Consider the following 20,015-nt stretch of genomic DNA (forward strand, 5'->3'; position numbering starts at 1 on the left):
ATAAATTAATGTTCCCCTTTAAGTATGCTGGTATTTTAGATTAGTCAGCTTTAAAAGTTATGTTGATTTACCATGTAGTTTTAGCACATTACAGCATCAAACAGGAATGAAATAGCAACTTTTAACAAATCAAATACATTGAGTAACTAAGTAAAATAATCATGTTCCCTTAATCAGAATGAATTACTTCTCATCCATTTTTAACCTTGTTGGACATATTATTTATGAATTTACACGCAAAACCATATTTTTGTGGCTTTAAATATACTTCCAACTATACAGTAGCTGTATTTCTACCAAAAGAAACCATTTACAGTGCCGAGAACATGTGCTTTCTCAAAAGTAAAGCACACAGTAAACATCAGACTGTGTTGTGAGTGGACAGTATAATGGTGCTGTGTTGTCAGGTGTAGAGTATCTCTGCTCTAATCTAACTCTATGACAAACTCAGGCATCTGTCATCAGCTCATACAGAGGACACAGAGAGGAGCGGCTGTTACAGGGAGACAGTGTGAATAAAACAAACAAATCAATATCGTTGTTCAGAGATGGGGCTGTGTTGGGATGCGGTGAGGCACTAATGCTGAGCTTTTAGGGAATCCCGCTGTAGTAATGATTGTACATGTAGAAAGTTATGTATGTTATATATGTTTTATGTATGTTCCAGTTTTGCTGAACCTCAGCCGCCGCCCTGCTCCGAGGACAGCTCTGTGGGTCAAAGGTCAGAGGTTGTGGTGACAGCAGTGACCCCTAGCCCCCCTCCTCCCCCCTCCCCTCCTGCTGAAGTAGAACCAACCCAGACCAAAGAGAAGGGAGGGAAACTGTTCACCCCTAGCAAACTCACCTTCACTGTAAGAAACACAAACATACACTGTGTGGATTTTACCCTGAAGTAGTTCCAAATGTGTTATATAACAGTCATTTAAACTGCATGTAACTAATGAAGAGATTTGTATGAATTAAAGTTAAAACAATATAAAACAGTTCAGTTCACAATCAGTTAGTAACCCTGTCAGTAAATAGTATTACATAAAGTCAGACCTGGACATTGGCTGAACCTATGCTTGGTCTGTTTGGAAGAATTACTTAATGATTTTGGTAAATGAAGAATTTTATTAGATTTGAAATTCCTTTACCGTATCGCCTTAGGTTGAGTATGTTGTACCTAAACATAAATATCATTAATAGTATGCAGCCTACAGTATCATAATATCTTCTCTCTGTCTCTCCCCTCTCTCTCCCTCCCTCTCTTTTGCTTTCCTTCTACCTCTCTAAATCTCCGTTCTTCTCTCTCTGTCTTATTCTACCTTTCTCTTTCCCTCCTCCCTCTTCATCTCTTCTTTTTTCTCACCCTCTCTCTCTCTCTCTTTTTCTCTCTCTCTCTCTATCTCTCAGTCCGGCAGCAGAACCATGGACCTGTCTGACCTTCCCTCTTTCACCCCAAGCTCCTTCCCCTCCACCGGTTTCAACTACGAGCGCCCGCGTCACTTCATCCAATCACAGCCATCATTTCAGGCGCCCAGCTATGACGTGGCGCTACAGATAGACTCACCCACATCTCCCGCGCTGTCTTCACCCCTCTCCCCCACTGGCTCCACCCCCTCTCAACCAGCAAACCTTGCCAGAGCCACTGCAGAAGTCAAAACTTCTGTCTCTCAAAACAAAGTGTCTCAAGTTTCCCATAATCAGATTTCCCACTCGGATTCAAGATCTTTGTCCCAAACGCAGTCCCAGTTTCAGTCTATGACCCTGAACGACGGGCAGCTCCAGTCCAATGGCACCTCCAAATCATCTTCCCTCAGCTCTCAGTCTTCCTCACTCCTATCTCCCTCCTCCTCTTCTCTCCTCTCTCCCTCCTCTTCCACTCTCCTTTCTCCCTCTTCCTCTACCTCTCCTCTCACTCGAACTGTCCGCTCCTCTATCATCCTTACCCCCTCCTCCCCCAGTGCCACTATGGGCAAGGGCAGTGCCACACTCCCCGCGAACCAGGTAGGCAATGACGCTATTGAAATTTTTAATTATTGTGTCATAATTATCATGGCCAAAATATTACAACAATTACTAAACATGCTAACGTTTTAAATATTCATAGTTCTAGTTTTAATATTATGAATAACGTCCATGTTTAAAACGCTTTTTGGAGTTTTCTACCATGTTATAACATTGTTCCCCCATCAAAAATATACCTGAAGAGGTTTTAGATGTTCTCCATGCATGTTTGAGTAATCTAGCGATCTCTCCGTTATAGTTAACCCTCCTTGCGGTTAACAGTATGATCCTGCACAAGACTCAACCCACAAGCTCACGTCACCCATGCTTTTCATAAATTTACAAAAACGGGATACAAAACAATACACCACAACTTCGCAAACCTGATGTGATGTGCAGTAGTTTTATTAACGTGACATCACACAACACAATCACACTAAGGGGGAGTGATAAAAGGAAACGTGGTGATCTAAATATGTTATGTGTTAGCAGTTAATCCCCCAAAATACCCCCTCTTTAAAGATTAATGAAATAGTCAGTTATTCTGATCAGTCATCAATCATATTGTCAACACTTTTTATTGTGATTTATGATATTGTTTACTGTCCCTTATCTACAACCAGGACAACATTTCTGCTCCGGCCGCCTACCTCTGCTCTGTCCTGCCTGGGTCCAAGTCTCCTTCACGCTCGCCCCTGATGCCCTCCCGGATGCCGCTCGGAGGAGGAGTGCCTGCTGGTGGAGGAGGAGGAGTACCCCATGCAGGAGGGGGGCCACCCGGGTTCCAGGCCATGCCCCTGTCCCCCTCCCTTTCCCGTTCCTCCCTCTCTCCTCAGCAGCAGCAGCAGCAGAATCTCCAGAACCAAGTGCAGCCCAGTGTAGTGTCTCTGCCTGCCAGCTACAAGCCCACGCCTACTATGTGAGTAGATTATACATGTGTGATGAACATACATTTTTATTGTCAGTCTTCCCCATGCATGTAGTGGTGGAGTGAGTGTTGGCAGTTGTTCGAGGGACTGACTTACAAAATATAATCATTTGTAGAGATCACACTTATATTTCCAGATATTGACTATGCTTTGTCCTATTGTCCTTGTCAGTCTACCGAAGCCCATCCTGAAGAAGACCATTGCTCCTCGACCCTCCTCTGCTCGCTCCACTGAGGAGGACATCCAGGGCTCCAAGGATGCTCTGATACAAGACCTCGAGAAGAAACTCCGGTCCAAGGAGGCGCGCAGGAGGACTGGACAGGTATTGCTCAAACCTGGTTTAGTCCGTGTTTAGTCCTTGTTTAATCCTTGTTTTGTCCTCGTTAACCCAAAACATGCACAATATGTCCAATCCTCCAGCTAAGGTAGTCCTGCCTGAGACTAGCTAGGTTTAACCCAGATACACTGAAGGATGGGCCAAATGCAGGTTTAACCCAGAGGCACGGATGGATGGGCCAAATGCAGGTTTAACCTAGAGACACTGATGGATGGGTCGAATACAGAGGATACATTCCCTATGAGGACAATAAATGGAACTTAACCTCAACCATAGTCCTAAAGTTTAGACCTGGTTTGCTTCTGGAACAATCCCAGGTTAGACCTGATTAGCTATGGTTCAGTTTTGTCATTTTTTAGTCATTGTCGTAACGAGTGTGTGTAGCGGACCAAGGGATGCAGACTCGGGGCAGAATTACAGTATTTATTGTAGACAAGGGACAAAGTACGAACAGAAGGTGATCCGGAGGTGAGCAGGTGAGCAGGAACACAGGAACACACGAACACAGGAACCAACAGGAACCGACAGGAACCGACAGGCACGCAGGCATGACAGGAACACAGGAACCGACAGGCACGACAGGAACCGACAGGCACGACAGGAACCGACAGGCACGACAGGAACCGACAGGCATGACAGGAACACAGGAATCAAGTGACACGACAGGGATGAAGTGAACACGACAATGATCTCGCGCTGAGTCTCTTCTCCCAGCTCCTCTTATGCACAGCAGGTGTGGTGATTGCGCTGATGGGCTGCAGGTGCGCACAGGAGGAGCCAGGAGCCCAGCCCAGATCTGGCAGGTGAGGGAGGGAAGGAGCAGGACGGGAGGAAAACCAGGAGCGGACAGTGCGGATCATGACAGTCATTTAAAATAACCCCACATGTGTAAGCTGTCTGATGAAGAGAGTCCTGGTTCAGACCTGGTTTAGACCCAGTTTAGATCTGGTCTTGATCCTGTTTATACCCAGTTTAGACCTGGTTAAGTCTAAACCTAACCCTTTATGTGTAACAGAAGCTGTCGTATGAGGAGAGAATGGCTCGCAGACTGCTGGGGCCAGACAACGCTACCTACATGTTTGACCAGGAACTGTCTGATTCAATGGACCAGGTAACATCAGAGCAGTGTAACTCTGTTCCTTCAGGTGAGGTTTTTTATTTAGAACAGCCAAGATTGAACCCAAAGTCATTTTTCAACATGCTGCTGCAACTAGGGCCACCCTCTGTCCCTCTGTTGGTCACCCTGCACTTTGAGCTCCCAACAAAGAATGTTCTGTTTTTCCACTATTGACTTAAATTATATTTTTGCTACTCTAATGTCTCTCTCTGTAGTTATGGTTGATAAAGGGTAAATATATATTTTGAGTCCTCAAAATGTCAGTGTCATGCATAGCTTGTATATATAAATGGACATAGCTAACCTGCTAGCCGCCGTCACACCTCTCTATGTAACTACTGTTGTCAGACTCATCTTTTTGGTCTTAAAATGTTCATATTAACCCGCTGTACATGATCCTGGGGTTTTTATTTCACTATTTTGCCTATAAATCAAGATATGAACAGACCAATCTGGTGCCTTCTTTCCCTAAGGATGCTCCAATATGGAACACGGCTCCAAATTAGCCACTAGAACTGCTAGCTTTGATGAGCTTCATTGGGTGGAGCTGAATGCTATGGGCGATGTCATACTCCGTTATATTCCGTTGTATTCCTTATACAGTCTATGATTAAAACTATCATTAAAACTATCCATCTCCATGGAGATCACCAGGCTCAGAGAGACCTGACTTGTTCAAAACAGCTTGAAAAATAATGTAAGTTTTTCAAACTGTTCTGAACAATGAAATAGAAAACGCTATTTTCTGAAATAGCAGGAAATAGTTATTCAATTACATTTCCTGGAATGTAATTGAATAACATTCCAGGAAAATAAAAAAATAACCTCTACAAGTGAACAAGCAGGTGGCTGACCCTCCACCAGAAAAGTTACATAGTCCTTTAAGGCACATTAATCTGAATTATATGAATTCATTCCAACATACAAAAGTAGTGTAGGACTTTTTTAATGCATCCATCTCATTCTATGGCCGTTGTTGCCTGTGGATAACTGGTGATGCTTTGTGTACTCTATGTGTACTCTTTGGTCCAGAGTTTATCACCAGGTTACATTGATCTACTCACTGATGCACTGATGACTTTAACACAGATTTCTCACTGAAATCATTTCACTCGTGTTGGACACGTGACTCAAATGAAGCACAATGGAAACTCAATGAGAGACAAATGAATAATATGGATTTACTGTGACAGTGTTGGTTTAGCCTGAGCTTTGTTGAGTTTACAAAAGGTGAAGATAAGGCGATTTATACCAGATTTAACTGCTGCTACTTTCCATCTGCAGTCCCTGGACAGATGAGCACACACATTAAAAATATACATTTCAGTTTATCATTTTTATTTTTTTATATTTACATTTATGCTTCCTACAGTCCATACGCATTATGTGCACGTTTTTACAGTGAATACAGTACAAATGCACTTAACTGATGAGGACACACTTATATCTCAAATGTGCTTTTCAAATTTCTAGTGAAATTATTAAGATCTACAAACAATTTCAAACTGTCTGGAAGCTGCTTGTCTGATGGTTTGAAAACAAAAGGCTGCCTGAGCAAAGGCTGAGGATCTTTTTGGAATTATGCAATGTCAGTTCACAGAGGATGAGTGGATCAGATAGTTTGTTTGGAACAGAGTTTAATACATTTTTTCAATGGACTATTAGTAATTTTGAAGAGGTTTCTTAGATTTGAATACAGAATTAAATGATCAAAACTTGGCATTTGTATTTGCTTAGGATTTTACAATGCTCTGTCTGTGTTTGGTCCAGTGGAGGTTTGGCTACCCTCTGTCCCCTCTGAGGGCCTCTGTGTCCTGGTTCAGTCTCCTCTGTCCTCAACAGCAGTGGCTCTCAAACTTTTCACCTCAAGTACCACCAAACAAAAGATTTGGTTTTTCCGAGTACCACCAGACCTAAACCAGGTCTGTAACAGGACTATTCCAGGTCTAATCCATTGCTAAACCAGGTCTAAAAGTGGACTAAATTATTTCCACTGTAATTCTAAACAAGAAACGTGGACAGAAAAGTGGAATGAACAATGAACTCTAAAAGAGGCAAAATGTCGGAACCACTGGGGGGACCAAAGACTCAGACTTGGGTAAAAAGTTTGAACAAAGTTTATTTACAGACACGGAAATGTAAATGAAGGTTGACAGAGCAGCCATTTGAGAGCAGTGTGGTATGCCGTAGTCTTCGAGCAGGTCGTGGGTGGCGGGGTCAGAGGCTGGGGTGTTCGTACCGGTCGTGAAGAGCTGGGTCGGAGGCGGATGTGCTGAGTAGTTCCAAAGAGCAGGATCTGGCAAAGAATGAAAAATAACCAACTGAATATTGGGATCATACATGCAAAAATTTGACTGAGCCAAGCTGAACAGTACCACGGGGGATACACAGATGATCTGGGGCTCAGTGTCAGATCCTCAGTCCTTTTGTCCTCACGGGTGCAGCTTGTTTGATGATGAGTTGAAGGTATGTGGGGAGGAACCAGAATCTCTGCCCAGCTCCAGGCAAGACACAGAAGGAAGGGGGAAGGACAGCACAAAAACACAGGGCAGACTGGGATCTTGACACAAACACAAACATAAGACCCGTACCACCTGAAGAAACACAGGGAAACACTTATCTAGGGCTCATTTTTCTGTTATGGCTGTGTAAATAATACATTTTTTATCAAATCAAGATCCAATTGTTTCAAATCCTCAATACATTTTGAATTGTTGAATAAGTAACATGAGGTGGTACCTCACAAATATCGCATTAGAACCCTTAATTTGCATAAAAGTTAATGCATTCACTTCAGTTGGATTTTGATATATGCGTATAACAGTTAAAGCCATAGACTATATATATAGATGGACATTACTAACCTGCTAGCCGCTGCGTTTCATATAGGAAGTGAGCATTGACTCGAGTTGCTCTGCTTGCAATTGACTTTCTATTGAAAAACCTCTCTCTGTAACAGTTGTTGCCAGGCTTAAAATGTTAGCTTTAATCCACTCTATATGATCTTGGGTTTTTATTCTACCCCTTTTTTCCCATAAAATTAAGATATGAACATTAATAATAGACAAATCAGATATCTGCTTTCTTCGAGGTCAGTCCTGCTAGCGTTGGCAACAGGTTTGATTGACATCGTAACTAAGCGCCTGCCTACTGCCAAACCAAATGTGCAAGCAAGAAGGGTCGTATACCTTCAACAGCCTCACTCCTGATTGGTTGCTTTGGTTTTGGCTCGGATTTCCAAATATGGTCCCTGGTTGATTAGCCACTATAACTGACAGCCTGACAGACCTTCATTTGGTTGTGAACGCTATTGGTGGCGTCACACTCCCTGAATCCACTACTATATACAGTCTATGATTAAAGCAGAGGTCTTTTTCATAGATTGCTTTCACTTTCTAGAATTTGGTGATGTCATAATTTCAGATGGGGGAAAAATGTAAACTTGTGACCTGTAAATGTTGAACCAGTCCATCTCCATGGAAATAGTTATTGCTGGAATGTTCCACACTATGGTATTAAACTAACTATAATGCATGTATTCAGTTGCATGTGGTGCTAAAAAAAAACATACATTCTTATTGTGAGTGTGCTCTCCACTTCACAGATCTGAACTTGGCCTTTGTCTCCATGGTGATAGACAAGTTTAATGACATACTATAGAGCCAAGTAATAACATCTCCATGGAGTAACATCTCCATGGAGATAAACAGGTGACAGACCCTCCACCAGAAAAGTAACATAGTGCATCTGTATTTATTAGGTATTTTGTTATATGAAATACAAAAGAAACTATCCAGTGTGTTATTCAGTACAGTTCAATAAATTTTCTCTTATTCTGTGTAATAATTTGGATCATTAAGCCGCAGACCCTACTCTCTTCTAACAGTGATATCTGTGCTCTTTGCTGAGGCCTGTGCGGCTGTAGTTTCTATTTTCAGGTTGAGGTCCGAGAATGACCCTGCTCAACAAAGCTCCATTGTCCTTCCCCCCTCCCCCTCTCCCCTCTGTGATGGACTGCACTGTAAAAAAAAAAAAAAAAAGGGCAGTAGGCCTTTAGTCGTTTAGTCGATTTATCGATCGATGGCGTCTTAATCCAAGCTGAATCAGTCTTTATATAAATACACAGTTTCCTAGTACTTTTTTCTGCATAAATAGTTGTTTTTGCATGAACTCTCGTGCAGGTGTAGTCTTGTGAGTGCAGTTTGGGTCAGACACTTAGAGTTGCGTAATAGTTTTGAGAGCTTTTGTCACACTCCTTTTTAACTGACTAATTTGATCGGCAGGACACAAAAATACCAAGACTCCTACATTATAATTACGAGTATTTGGGCAAAATTTATAGAAATGATTATTATTTTAAACCATTGTTTATGTATTTGTCAAAAGTTAACCTGTAGGGGAAGAATAGAGACTGGGCTAATCACAGAGCAGCATTGTGGTTTGGGCGAAGCACCCAAAGGAACCAAAACAAAATTGGCGTATTTCACCCTATTCTCACAGAAACACAGACTATTTAATTTGTGAGATATGTGCAGAGGGAAGTGCTTTGTACATTTCTGGAGAGAAAGATGTCTGTGCTTTTCTTTCAACTGGATTTAATCAAATTTGGAGTTAACTGCTTCAAGAAATCAAATTCAAATATTCGTCATGACGTTCTGCCTTTTCCCCATCCCTTTAAGCCTCTCCAGACTGATGAATGTGCTTATTTCAGTGATGTGTATAAATATGATGTAAAGATGCACATTTTTAATTGTAATCCTTCCTTTCTGTTGCAGCCAGATTCACCAGAGGGACGACACACTGGAGGACTCTGGTAAATGCTTGGATTTGTTTAATGTAATTTATATCTTGGATATATTGCGCTGTGTGTTGTCCTCAGAAGTTTCCACAGTTTTGTGTAAAAAATATATTTTTAAGTGTATCTAAAATGATGTATGTTACCTACAGGGGGCGACATCACTCTGGATCAGATGAGAAGACAAATGAAGGTCCAGCAATTCAGGAGAAGTGCTACGCTCCAAGATTCCTCCAGATCCCCCCAGACTTGACAGTGGAGGAGGGGAGGTTCTGTAGGATTGACTTTAAGGTTATATACTACATATAACCGGATTATACACATATACTACAGACTACACATAATAACCCACTTTACAGATGATGCTACAACCTTAGACAAACAAACGGGTACATGGCATTCTACATTAAACTCTGTAAAACCAGAAACTGTAAATGTAAGTTATTATTACAGAATGTTGGAACTGGAAATGAGGAGGTTCTTTTGACAGAGGAGGACATACTGGCTTTGCTTTTCATTTTGTTTGTCTAAGGGGGTATCTCATAATGATTTGTGAAATGATGTCACAATCTATTTTTACCAACTGTTCATAGCCTCCAGACCTAACAGTGAAGGAGGTGGATTCAGCAGTATTCTGACTTCTGACCCCGCCCCCTCTGTACAGGTGGGCGGTTTGCCCACTCCAGATGTGAGCTGGTACCTGGACGGTAAAGCCATCCGCCCCGATGACTACCACAAGATGTTAGTGTGTGAGAAAGGCCTCCACTCCTTCATCATCGAGATTGTCACTGTGCACCATGCAGGTGTATACGAGTGTGTGGCCCGCAACAGAGCCGGAGAGAGCCGCTTTAGTATGAGGCTCGACGTCATAGGTACTACACTATATATGTCTATATGTGTGTGTGCACCACACGGGCACATATGAGAGTTGAGAGTGTCTTTAGTTTGAGACTGGATGTACTAAGTCAGGAAAGTACACTGTTTATGTTTATTTATTTATTCTAAAAGTTTACAAACTGTATGCATTGAAAGTACTCTGTCCTCCAGCCCAGGAAGCCTTGCGCCCACCCACCTTTGTGCAGAAGATGTTGAACTCCCGTGCTCTAGAGGGCGACACTGTGCGGTTAGAGTGTAAAGTGGACGCCTCTCCCCCTCCTCAGCTCTTCTGGAAGAAGGACAAAGACATGCTGCGCATTGACCCCAACCGCATGAGGTCAGAGGTCATCTGTGTTAGACACACAGGCAAACCGTATGAGGTCAGGATTATCCCTGTCAGACACACGGGCAAAACGGCAATTTTTTTATGTGGCAGATGCATTGTGTAAGATACACACAGGATGAATGTATGTAGTATACACTTATTGTGTGACACATCCTTACACTGGTCTTTAAACACTGTAATACATTTTATTTAAATGTTCATTCATCCATTTTCTTCTGCTTATCCGGTGCTGGGTCACGGGGGCAGCAGTCTAAGCAGGGACTCCCAGACTTCCCTCACCTCAGACACGTCCTCCAGCTCCTCTGGTGGAACCCCAAGGCGTTCCCAGGCCAGCCAAGAGACATAGTCCCTCCAGCGTGTCCTGGGTCTTTCCCGGGGCCTCCTCCCGGTGGGACATGTCGGGAACACCTCCCTAGGGAGGCATCCTAAACAGATGCCCGAGCCACCTTAGCTGGCTCCTCTGGACGTGTAGGAGGAGCGGCTCTACTCCGAGCTCCTCCTGTGTAACTGAGCTCCTCACCCTATCACTAAGGAAACGCCCAGCCACCCTGCGGAGGGAGCCCATTTCGGCCACTTGTTTTCCCAATCTTGTCCTTTCGGTCATTAACCAAAGCTCATGACCATAGGTGAGGGTAGGAATGTAGATTAACCGGTAAATCGAGAGAGACGCTGCACCGATCCGCCTGTCAATCTCACACTCCATCCGTCCCTCACTCGTGAACAAGACCCCGAGATTTTTCCGATTGAGAACCATGGCCTCAGATTTGGAGGAGCTGATTTCCTTCACACTCGGCTGCAAACTGCCCCAGTTCCTGCTGCAGGTCCTGGCTCAAAGAAGCCTCAGGACAACATCATCCGCAAATAGCAGCGATGAGATCCTGTGGTTCCCAAACCAGACCCCCTCCAGTCCCTGGACTGTGCCTAGAAATTCTGTTCATAAATATAATGAACAGAACCGGTGACAAAGGGCAGCCCTGGCAGAGTGGGATTGAGGAGATCCTCAAAGTATTTCTTCCACCGTCCGACAACATCCCCATTCGAGGTCAGTAGCTTTCCACCTGCACTGTTAACAGTGTTGGTGAAGCACTGCTTCCCCCTCCTGATGCATCAGACGGTTTGCCAGAATCTGTTTGAGGCCATCCGATAGTCCTCCTCCATGGCCTCCCCGAACTCCTCCCAGCCCCGAGTTTTTGCCACGCGACAGCATGAGTCACATTGCGCTTGACCCGCCGATATTTGTCAGCTGCCTCAGAAGTCCCAAAAGCCAACAAGGCTCGATAGGACTCCTTCTTCAGTCTGATGGCATCCCTTACTTCCAATGTCCACCCTGGGTTCAGGGGTTGCCGCCGCGTCAAGCACCACAGACCTTACGCCCACAGCTACGAGCAGTGATTTAAATGTGTTTTATTGTAACCCTCAGTCCAGGTCTGATCCGTGGCAAAAGAACGTTGTCACTCTTACAAGTTGGCCAGTTGACAGATTTAAACTTCGTCTTTTGCTTTAATTGTATGTACGGTATTTTTCTTCTGTAGCCTGCACTAGGGGGTGGGATTGGGGTGGCATTGTCGAATGTTTTTAGCCTGTACTCAGATTAAATATGTTATATTTATTTGTTTTTATTCTAGTTTTCATTGTGTTTTGTTTAATTATTTGGTGTATTTTTCTTGTTATAGCCTGTACCAGGACGGCTCAGGACGCCAGTGCCTGCTCATCGAGCGTGTAGTGAAGTCTGATGCGGGCTGGTACACTCTGTCTGCCATCAACGAGGCTGGAATGTCTACCTGCAATGCCCGACTTGACATCTCCAGTGAGTCACTGTACCTTAGTGTGGGGGTCCACTACCTGCGCCAAATGTTCCACAGTATGGATATTAAAAATCCTTGGAGATGGGCAGGATTCTCTACACTATAGTGCTCTGCATGTGAGCAAGCTGAAGTCCGTCTGGACACGCATGTTTGTTAAGGTTTATACAGTGCACCTTCAGCCTTACTAGCACAATAAGGGCAGTTATTGAGTTATGCAATTAATTACACTTTAACCCTGTTGCTCTAAACATTAACAAAAAAATGTTTAATTAAAATTAATTATGTTGAGAATGCTCTATTCTTCCTCTACAAGTATCAAAATAATCATGATTTCAGTTTGACCCAAAGTATCATGATTTTTCACATAATCGCCCAGCCTGAGGTAGCACACTTCTCTGGCTGAGGGTCGACAGTAGATACTCAGAAACCACAGAGTACCACACAGTATAATGGGCTGTACATATAAACTATAGTGTTACTATGGATCACATGACCACCATCTGACCACCATCTGCTACAGGTGAAACTTACCTGAGCTGGTCTCACCTGAGCAGAGCCGAGTCACCTGACCTCACCTGTCTAAACCTCATTCATAATCCTCGTGTCTTGTTTAAAAGGACAAACCAGGAGCCCAAAGCTTTCACTTTGTAAATAATTTAAACTGCATTACACAACTTTATTTGATAAAGGAATATTTTTTCCCCCATAGAGTGTAAAGCATCACTGTGTGACAAAATCAGGCTACTGAGCCCGACCATTTAACAAACGTAAAACCGGATGTAAGAGCTGAATGCTGAGATCGGTCAGTTTTGATTTCTGCAGCCCATGCGCCTTTTCTTTTCTTAAGATGACTTTGTAAAATTGATGTTTGTCATGGTAAATTATATTATATTTATCCCCCATTAGTATAAACTTTTGATGTCTGCTTTGGTGTCAACTTAGGGTTATACAGCGTCAATAAACTATTGACTTGCAGAAAAGAGAACTGCTTTAAGCACAACCCTGAGAGAGAGAAGATAGGGAGATGGAAGGAAGAGAGGGAGCAGACAGAGATAAAGAGAGAGTAGTGGAAAGATATTTTCAGAGACATGTCAGGAATGCCCAGCCTAGATCCGCTCTTTAAAACACACGCCACTGCTCTGAGGCAGCTCATTACACCAGAGGAACACACTTAAAGCTGCACTGTGTAACCTTTCTGGTGGACAGTCTGCCACCTCCCTGTCATCAGCAGATGGACTCATGTACCATGGACCAAGTTAAACTTTAAATCCGTGGAGAGGCGCTCACATGCACATTTTTAAAGATGCTGTACTGGCACAACTTAAAGATGTGAAAAACAATACTAGATCATTTTAAATGGTTTGCAGTGGTTCAAAGTCCTCACTTATGCATTCTGAGCATCCTAATTATTAGTTTATAAGTATTTTTCAGAACTTAAAGATACCAGAGCGTTGCCGTTACAGCAATTCTAAGAACATCTAGCATGCTAACGCACTTCTCCTAATTGACGGATAATAAAACACTTTATAATTAGAGGCAAACAGTACACAGGGGACTTACTTTGACTTCAAGAGCTGCGTAGACAATATATCTGTACTGGAGCAAAACACATTTTGCTCAAATACATATCTACATCAGTCTAACTTAACAAAATGTAAGTTTAATTTCATACTGTCGAACATTCCAAGCAAAACAATAACATGGAGACAACAAATGGCAGAAATTCAGGACACTTATAACACTTTTATATTCCCTCTGTCTCTCCAGGTCGGACCACTCCCCTCATGAAGACAGCGCCTCCCGCCTCTAAGACTCTGAAACTGCTGTCGTCTCTGAGCCACGTCCCTGTGAACACGGAGAACCCGGGTCAGCACACCGCACCACTGTACGAGAGCGAGGAGCTGTAAAAACATTACAGCATAAATCTACTATATTTACTTTACATGTACAGGGCTGGAGTTGTGTTTTGGTATTATAAAAAATATGAGGAATTAAAGAAGTCATATTAAACTTTTTCAGGTAGTATTGAACAATTGGTAGATTTCTCTTTAAAATTATCTTCATTGTAAACCACAGTATTGATCTAGAATGGCTTAAAGGGCCCATATTACGCTGTTTTGTGTTATATGTTATAATGTTGTTTCCTCATAACAAACATACCTGGAGGTGTTTTGTTTCATTCACACATGTTTAACACATGAACCCTGCATATTAAGGCTGTGTTATTTTCTCAGACAGAAAATACTTTTCCACCTTGTGATGTCATTTAGTGCTGATACAGGACGTGCTCTCCTGTGTTTCTCCATACACATTCACTTCAATTATTTGGATAATTTCAGCCTTGGAATTGCCAGGCTGTACTCAACAAAAGATAACAGGTAGCTGTTAACGTGAAGACTACCACTCTATGACATCACAAGGTGAAACTGAGCATTTGAGGTTTGGAGATATCGACAAACTAATAAGAAAGGTTTACTCAAACATGTGTGAATGAAATAAAACACGATCCCAGGTTTTTGATGAGGTAACAACATTATAACATGACTAAAAGCTCATAAGAGTCCATTTTGTGTAATATAGGACCTTTAATAATAGAAACAGGTCCTCTGATTTAATTGCCAGTGAATTGAAATCACAACTTGAATGTATCCAATTAGCAAAATTTCAAAGGCTGCAATTTTTAAGTACCATAATTTACTCCACAAACAACAAAATGTCCTGTCATATTTTGCATAAAACTGCTAACCCTGTAGTTTAGAGCTGTACAAACATTCTGAAATGTGATTCTTGTTTTAGTTTGTCAGTGAAGGTTTCAATGAATTTTGAACAGAATCTTATTATTAAAACACAAATCTAATCACAATCACAATGTTGGTCAGAGATATTTTGCCTAAATCGTTAAGCCCAGGTTTTCATTGTAACAGCAGCAAATGTTCATGTTTTATGGCTGAAAATGGCATTTTTTAACCTTACATGTAAATAAGCGCAGTAAGTACAAAGTTGTGGGCGGAGATAGGGGGTAGGTGAAAACAGACATTTTCTGAGCACTAAAGCCTCCAATGCAAGACAGTACAGGATTACTCTAATATGCATGAATCTATCTAAATATAAAATTGAGTAAGCTAATGATGAGGGAACAACATAACTCAATTGCATAATATGTCCCCTTTAAGCTTAGCATTTTGGTATGCAGCTCTGTGTAAAACCTGGGTTCACTCTCTGTCTCTGTGTAAATGATCTCACTCGTGTATTAATAGTGAGGCACAGTCAGCCCTGAAGCCACATTTAACCCCACCACAGCAATAAACTACACTACCCACAATCCCCCGGGGCCCCAATAATCTCACACCTGTCTGTAGTGCACGACAGAAATACACCAGGATCAATGGTTAATGTGCTCTTTAAGACTGACCCTTATATTTGTTTGTCCTGCTATTGTATTAGTAGCTCTCAGACCTTGCACTTGTATAAGAGTACTCTTACTTGAGTAATTTATTGTACAATGTAACAGTACCCGTACATGAGTAATACAATAATACTACTCTTACCTGAGTAAACCTGTGGTTACTCTTCCCACTATGAGTAAGTCTACAAGTGACAAAAGCTTTATGTTGACAATATTTTGTGCATTATTTAATGTTTTGTCCTAACAATTACATTAAACTCAAATTATAAATCAGATAGTACATCCAGACAGTTACTCTTTAAGTTACTTTCACTTGAGCAAGTACTTTCTGCTTGGGTAATATTAATTTGAAGTGACAGTACTCTTACTCAAGTACAATTTTTTGATAATTTCCCCACCTATAAACAACTAAGTACCACTTTGAACAAACTATAGACTATTACAGTTTTAAAGCTTTACATAGTTTGAACCAGAGAAGAACTAAACCAGGCCTAAACCAGTTAAATTATCTGCAGCGCGGATTTGTAATTTCATTTTAAATAAGTGTTTTGTGTAAGTGTAAGAGTTAGTAACTGTTAACTGTTGTGTCTGCTTTACCTGTATTCGCTCAAATACTTGGTTTTGATTGGTCCAATCTGAGCTTGCATGGGAACCACATGACTCATTTTGGACTAGGACGAATTATGCACTGGACACTGCTGAGGTAGAAACATTTGACTTGTTTGTTGATGTCTATAAACCATTTTCTTTTCAAAAACTCAAACTATTTTGTCATTTAGAACACTTCTCTTGCCTAAGCCCTATGTTTTTACACAGGTACTCTGTCAACAATTTTGGTTTCTGCCTGGACTCATTTAAAAATGTTGTGTTAACTGTGTGCCTCATTTGAATCATGTTTGTTGTGTAAAACTTATGTATGAATGAGAAATAAAGTCTGTGTTAAAGGAGCTCACTGCCCACGTCAATCATATGGACTTTGGCTGGTACTAAATGAATGCTGACAGTCAAATTACAGGTTAATTAACCATTTCACCACAATGTAAATAACTTACTATTTGTATTTTTACAAAGTTAGAATTTCATCATCAGGATCTGAGCATGAGTGTGCAAGGATGGCATATCAGTAGCTTGTCTGCCTCGCATTTTTGCAAGAGCCCTATCGTGATTATAACATTTTTTCATAAAATCGCAAAAATCAAGCAGCAAACAACAATGTATAGACTACTAAGTGGTATCGAAAATTAGGCAAGGCAAGGCAAGGCAAGTTTATTTGTATAGCACAATTCGTACACAAGGTAATTCAAAGTGCTTTACAGAATAAGAAAGACATTAAAATCACACAAATCAAAACATAAATAATCACAAATAATCATCATAAAATTAACATTAAAAGAGAAGAATGCAGAATAAAAACCTTTCAGTCGTATGCACAGCTAAACAGAACCGTTTTGAGCCTGGATTTAAACATTGTCAAAGTAGAGGCCTGTCTCACATCTTCAGGAAGACTGTTCCAAGTTTTAGCTGCATAAAACTTAAACGCTGATTCCCCATGTTTAGTCCTGACTCTGGGCACCAGCAGGAGGCCGGTCCCTGAAGTCCTCAAATTGCGAGATGGTTCATATGGCACTAACATGTCGGAGATATACTTTGGACCTAGGCCATGGAGAGACTTATACACAAGCAGAGCTGCTTTAAAGTCTATTCTTTGAGCTACAGGAAGCCAGTGCAGAGACCTGAGCACAGGACTTATGTGCTCATACTTCCTGGTTCTAGTCAGGACCCGAGCAGCAGTGTTCTGGATGTACTGCAGCTGTGTTAAGGCTCGTTTGTAGAGACCAGTGAGCAGGCCGTTACAGTAGTGGTCTAACCTACTGGAGACAAATGCATGGATAAGTCTCTCTAAGTCTGGCTTTGACAGTATACCTTTGATTTTTGCAATGAAAATTAGAGTTCAATGAGGTCTAATTTTGAGTGAGGACCACAAGACGAAAATATTAAGAAAGACGGCTCAGTAGCGCCACCTTAAAAATCGTTTTACATTGCACCAATGGGAGCCTAGCCTAGAAAAATGTCATTGTAGACAAATAAAACTTAGCATCAAATATAGGTGATGCCAGGACATTTAAATGATATTATGACCCCACCCTAAATCCTAAAGGAAGCTGGCCATATTGGATCAAACACGGGACTCACAAAATCGCTTGTCATAATCTTTTGACATCTCATCCAACAATTTTCATCAAAAACACTTCAATTTTAAAGTGTCACTTTTGTTTATTTATACTGACAGAGAAGACGTCTAAATTTTTGTTTCATGTGGATAGCCCCAGTAATTACAGAGATATTACAGATATATAAACCAGGTCAATCAGGATTCTACAGTGTTGTGATGTTTGACCAGAATGTGAATCTTGAATGCTTCTTCCACTGCTGTAACCTAGCAACAGTCACCTTGACATGAGTTTGACATTCTGGAACATCGCGTCTCATAGACAAGAAACATGAGTCAAGAGACAAGACACACAAGTCAGAGCTCCAAATAGCGACACTGCTGTTTGGAGCTTTTGAACACAACTTTAGATTAAAAAAAGGCTTAAGACAAAAGAAATGGAGGCTATCCTATCTTCAGTGATTGTTAATTTAAAGGCAGTGGAGAAGGGGTGGTTGGACAAAGAGCAGACCTGGTTAGCAGAGCGCACAGCCCACTACCAGAGGGAGATGCAGTGGGAAGAGGAGAAGAGGACAGAGTGGGATAGAGAGACAGTGCAAACTACAGCTTGGTTCAGATGAGACAAGAGGCGAGACTGGGGTTCAGACAGAACAAGACCAAGAAGCTGGAGATGTTCAGGTGCAGGAGCAAGAAAACATCTCAGATCTCACAGTAGATTCACAAGAGGAGGCCAATGAAACAGCTGATGCAGAGACTGAAAATAGGACAGAAAAAGACCAAGACTCAGTTGAAGATGTTCAAGTAGAGAAGCAGGTGAAGATCTCAGAGCTCCTAATAGATCCACAAGATGAGTTCTGTGATACAGCTGAGACAGAGACCCATGTTGAACTGCGTGAGATATCTTTACCTACACTGAATACTGTGGAGAGTAACAGAGCTGTAGAAACAAGTATAAAGGCTATACTGGAAGTGGTAACAAACATCACCAAACCTGAGACTGTGGACCCTTCAGTTTTAGTTAAGAGGAGTGTCAATCTCTAAATTCTCCTGATAATATCCTAGATAAGTCCAACTGCATTATGCTTGGTCAAAATTATGTCTTTATCAATAATGTACCAGGTAAGACTGACAAATCAGAGATGACAAACCAAGAATCTGGTGCAATAGTACAGTTTTCTTCAGTTCCTCTGCAGTCAAAGAACTAGAACCATTACCAGAAGTTGTAGCACTAGAGGAACCAGGAAACATGGAATCTAGTGCCCAAGATGTACCTGAACCATCTGGAATACCACTGGTACCTGAAGTTAGGAAAGGCAATTCCAAACCAACCCAAAAGGGAAGGAAGAACAGAAGACAAAATAAGGTCAGAACCTCCAAACAAACTTCAGCAGAACCTAAACACACAGGAAAAGTGGCTGAAGAGGAGGGAAGGCACACTGATAACTTCAAACTGCTCAAGGAGATCTCACTAGACCTCAGCTGCAGAAGGTCTTTGAGGCATCTCCAAAAGAGCATTTAGTAGAGGACCCAAAAAACTGGCATCTGTTGTCCAAGATGATATCCCTGAAACATCAGAAGCACCAACTGAAGTGAACCAGGATCAATCAACACAAACCAAAGCTGTTGGGAAAAGACACCGAAAAAGGCAAAAAAAAAAAAAAGAAATTAGACAGAGGTTCCAAATGATCAAGGAGAACTGACTGAGAACTCAAATACTGCCAAGAAGAACCTGGTTAAACAATCCAAAGATTATGACCCCAAGCAGTGATGGGCAGATGCAAGAGGCAGGAAAATTTCACACTACCCTGAGAAACATCGAGGAACCTGACGACAAAGAGGAGACAATCTGAAAGAACCATATTTTTAAGGGCTTTAGCAAGCCTCCATGCAAGTTGAAGAAGATCGATGGAGAGGGGGATGCTTATCTGGAATCAGCCATGAACCAACACCAAAAGCCTGAGAAGAAGTAAGGATCAGGCTCACTGGCTTTTATGTTTAAATACTGATGCAGAGACTGAACCAGGTTTCAGTCCTGATTTGAACTTGGTTTAGTCGGAGTTTGAATCTTGATTAATCCTATACCTTACACCTTAATTGGACTAAAGGAGGACTAAACAAGGTCTAAGCTGGAACCAGGATTCTAATAAATAAACATTTGAGCTGCAAATACCTGTTGTACCGGTGATTTGAATTTAGTTGCAGGTAGGGCCATTTTTTTGCACAAACATTGAGATTGCAATTAGAT

At 41.8% G+C, this 20,015-nt stretch overlaps 1 protein-coding gene across 2 annotated transcripts in view; it reads left to right on the forward strand.

Moving 5' to 3' along the window:
* Nucleotides 1-16,545, forward strand: part of myot (myotilin) — a 29,911-nt gene extending 13,366 nt beyond the window's left edge. For both annotated transcript variants that reach the window (XM_055224600.1, XM_055224601.1), the window contains 11 exons: nt 668-851; nt 1,396-1,989; nt 2,613-2,908; nt 3,090-3,240; nt 4,271-4,366; nt 9,148-9,185; nt 9,320-9,458; nt 9,832-10,039; nt 10,215-10,380; nt 12,063-12,196; nt 13,962-16,545. In XM_055224600.1, coding sequence (XP_055080575.1) covers nt 668-851; nt 1,396-1,989; nt 2,613-2,908; nt 3,090-3,240; nt 4,271-4,366; nt 9,148-9,185; nt 9,320-9,458; nt 9,832-10,039; nt 10,215-10,380; nt 12,063-12,196; nt 13,962-14,101 — 2,146 coding nt within the window. In that variant the 3' untranslated portion in view covers nt 14,102-16,545. The remainder of the gene's footprint in view (nt 1-667; nt 852-1,395; nt 1,990-2,612; nt 2,909-3,089; nt 3,241-4,270; nt 4,367-9,147; nt 9,186-9,319; nt 9,459-9,831; nt 10,040-10,214; nt 10,381-12,062; nt 12,197-13,961) is intronic.
* The last annotated feature ends 3,470 nt before the right edge of the window (nt 16,546-20,015 follow it).

This window comes from Periophthalmus magnuspinnatus, chromosome 10 (assembly GCF_009829125.3).
Source record: "Periophthalmus magnuspinnatus isolate fPerMag1 chromosome 10, fPerMag1.2.pri, whole genome shotgun sequence".
Taxonomy (NCBI): Eukaryota; Metazoa; Chordata; class Actinopteri; order Gobiiformes; family Gobiidae; genus Periophthalmus; species Periophthalmus magnuspinnatus.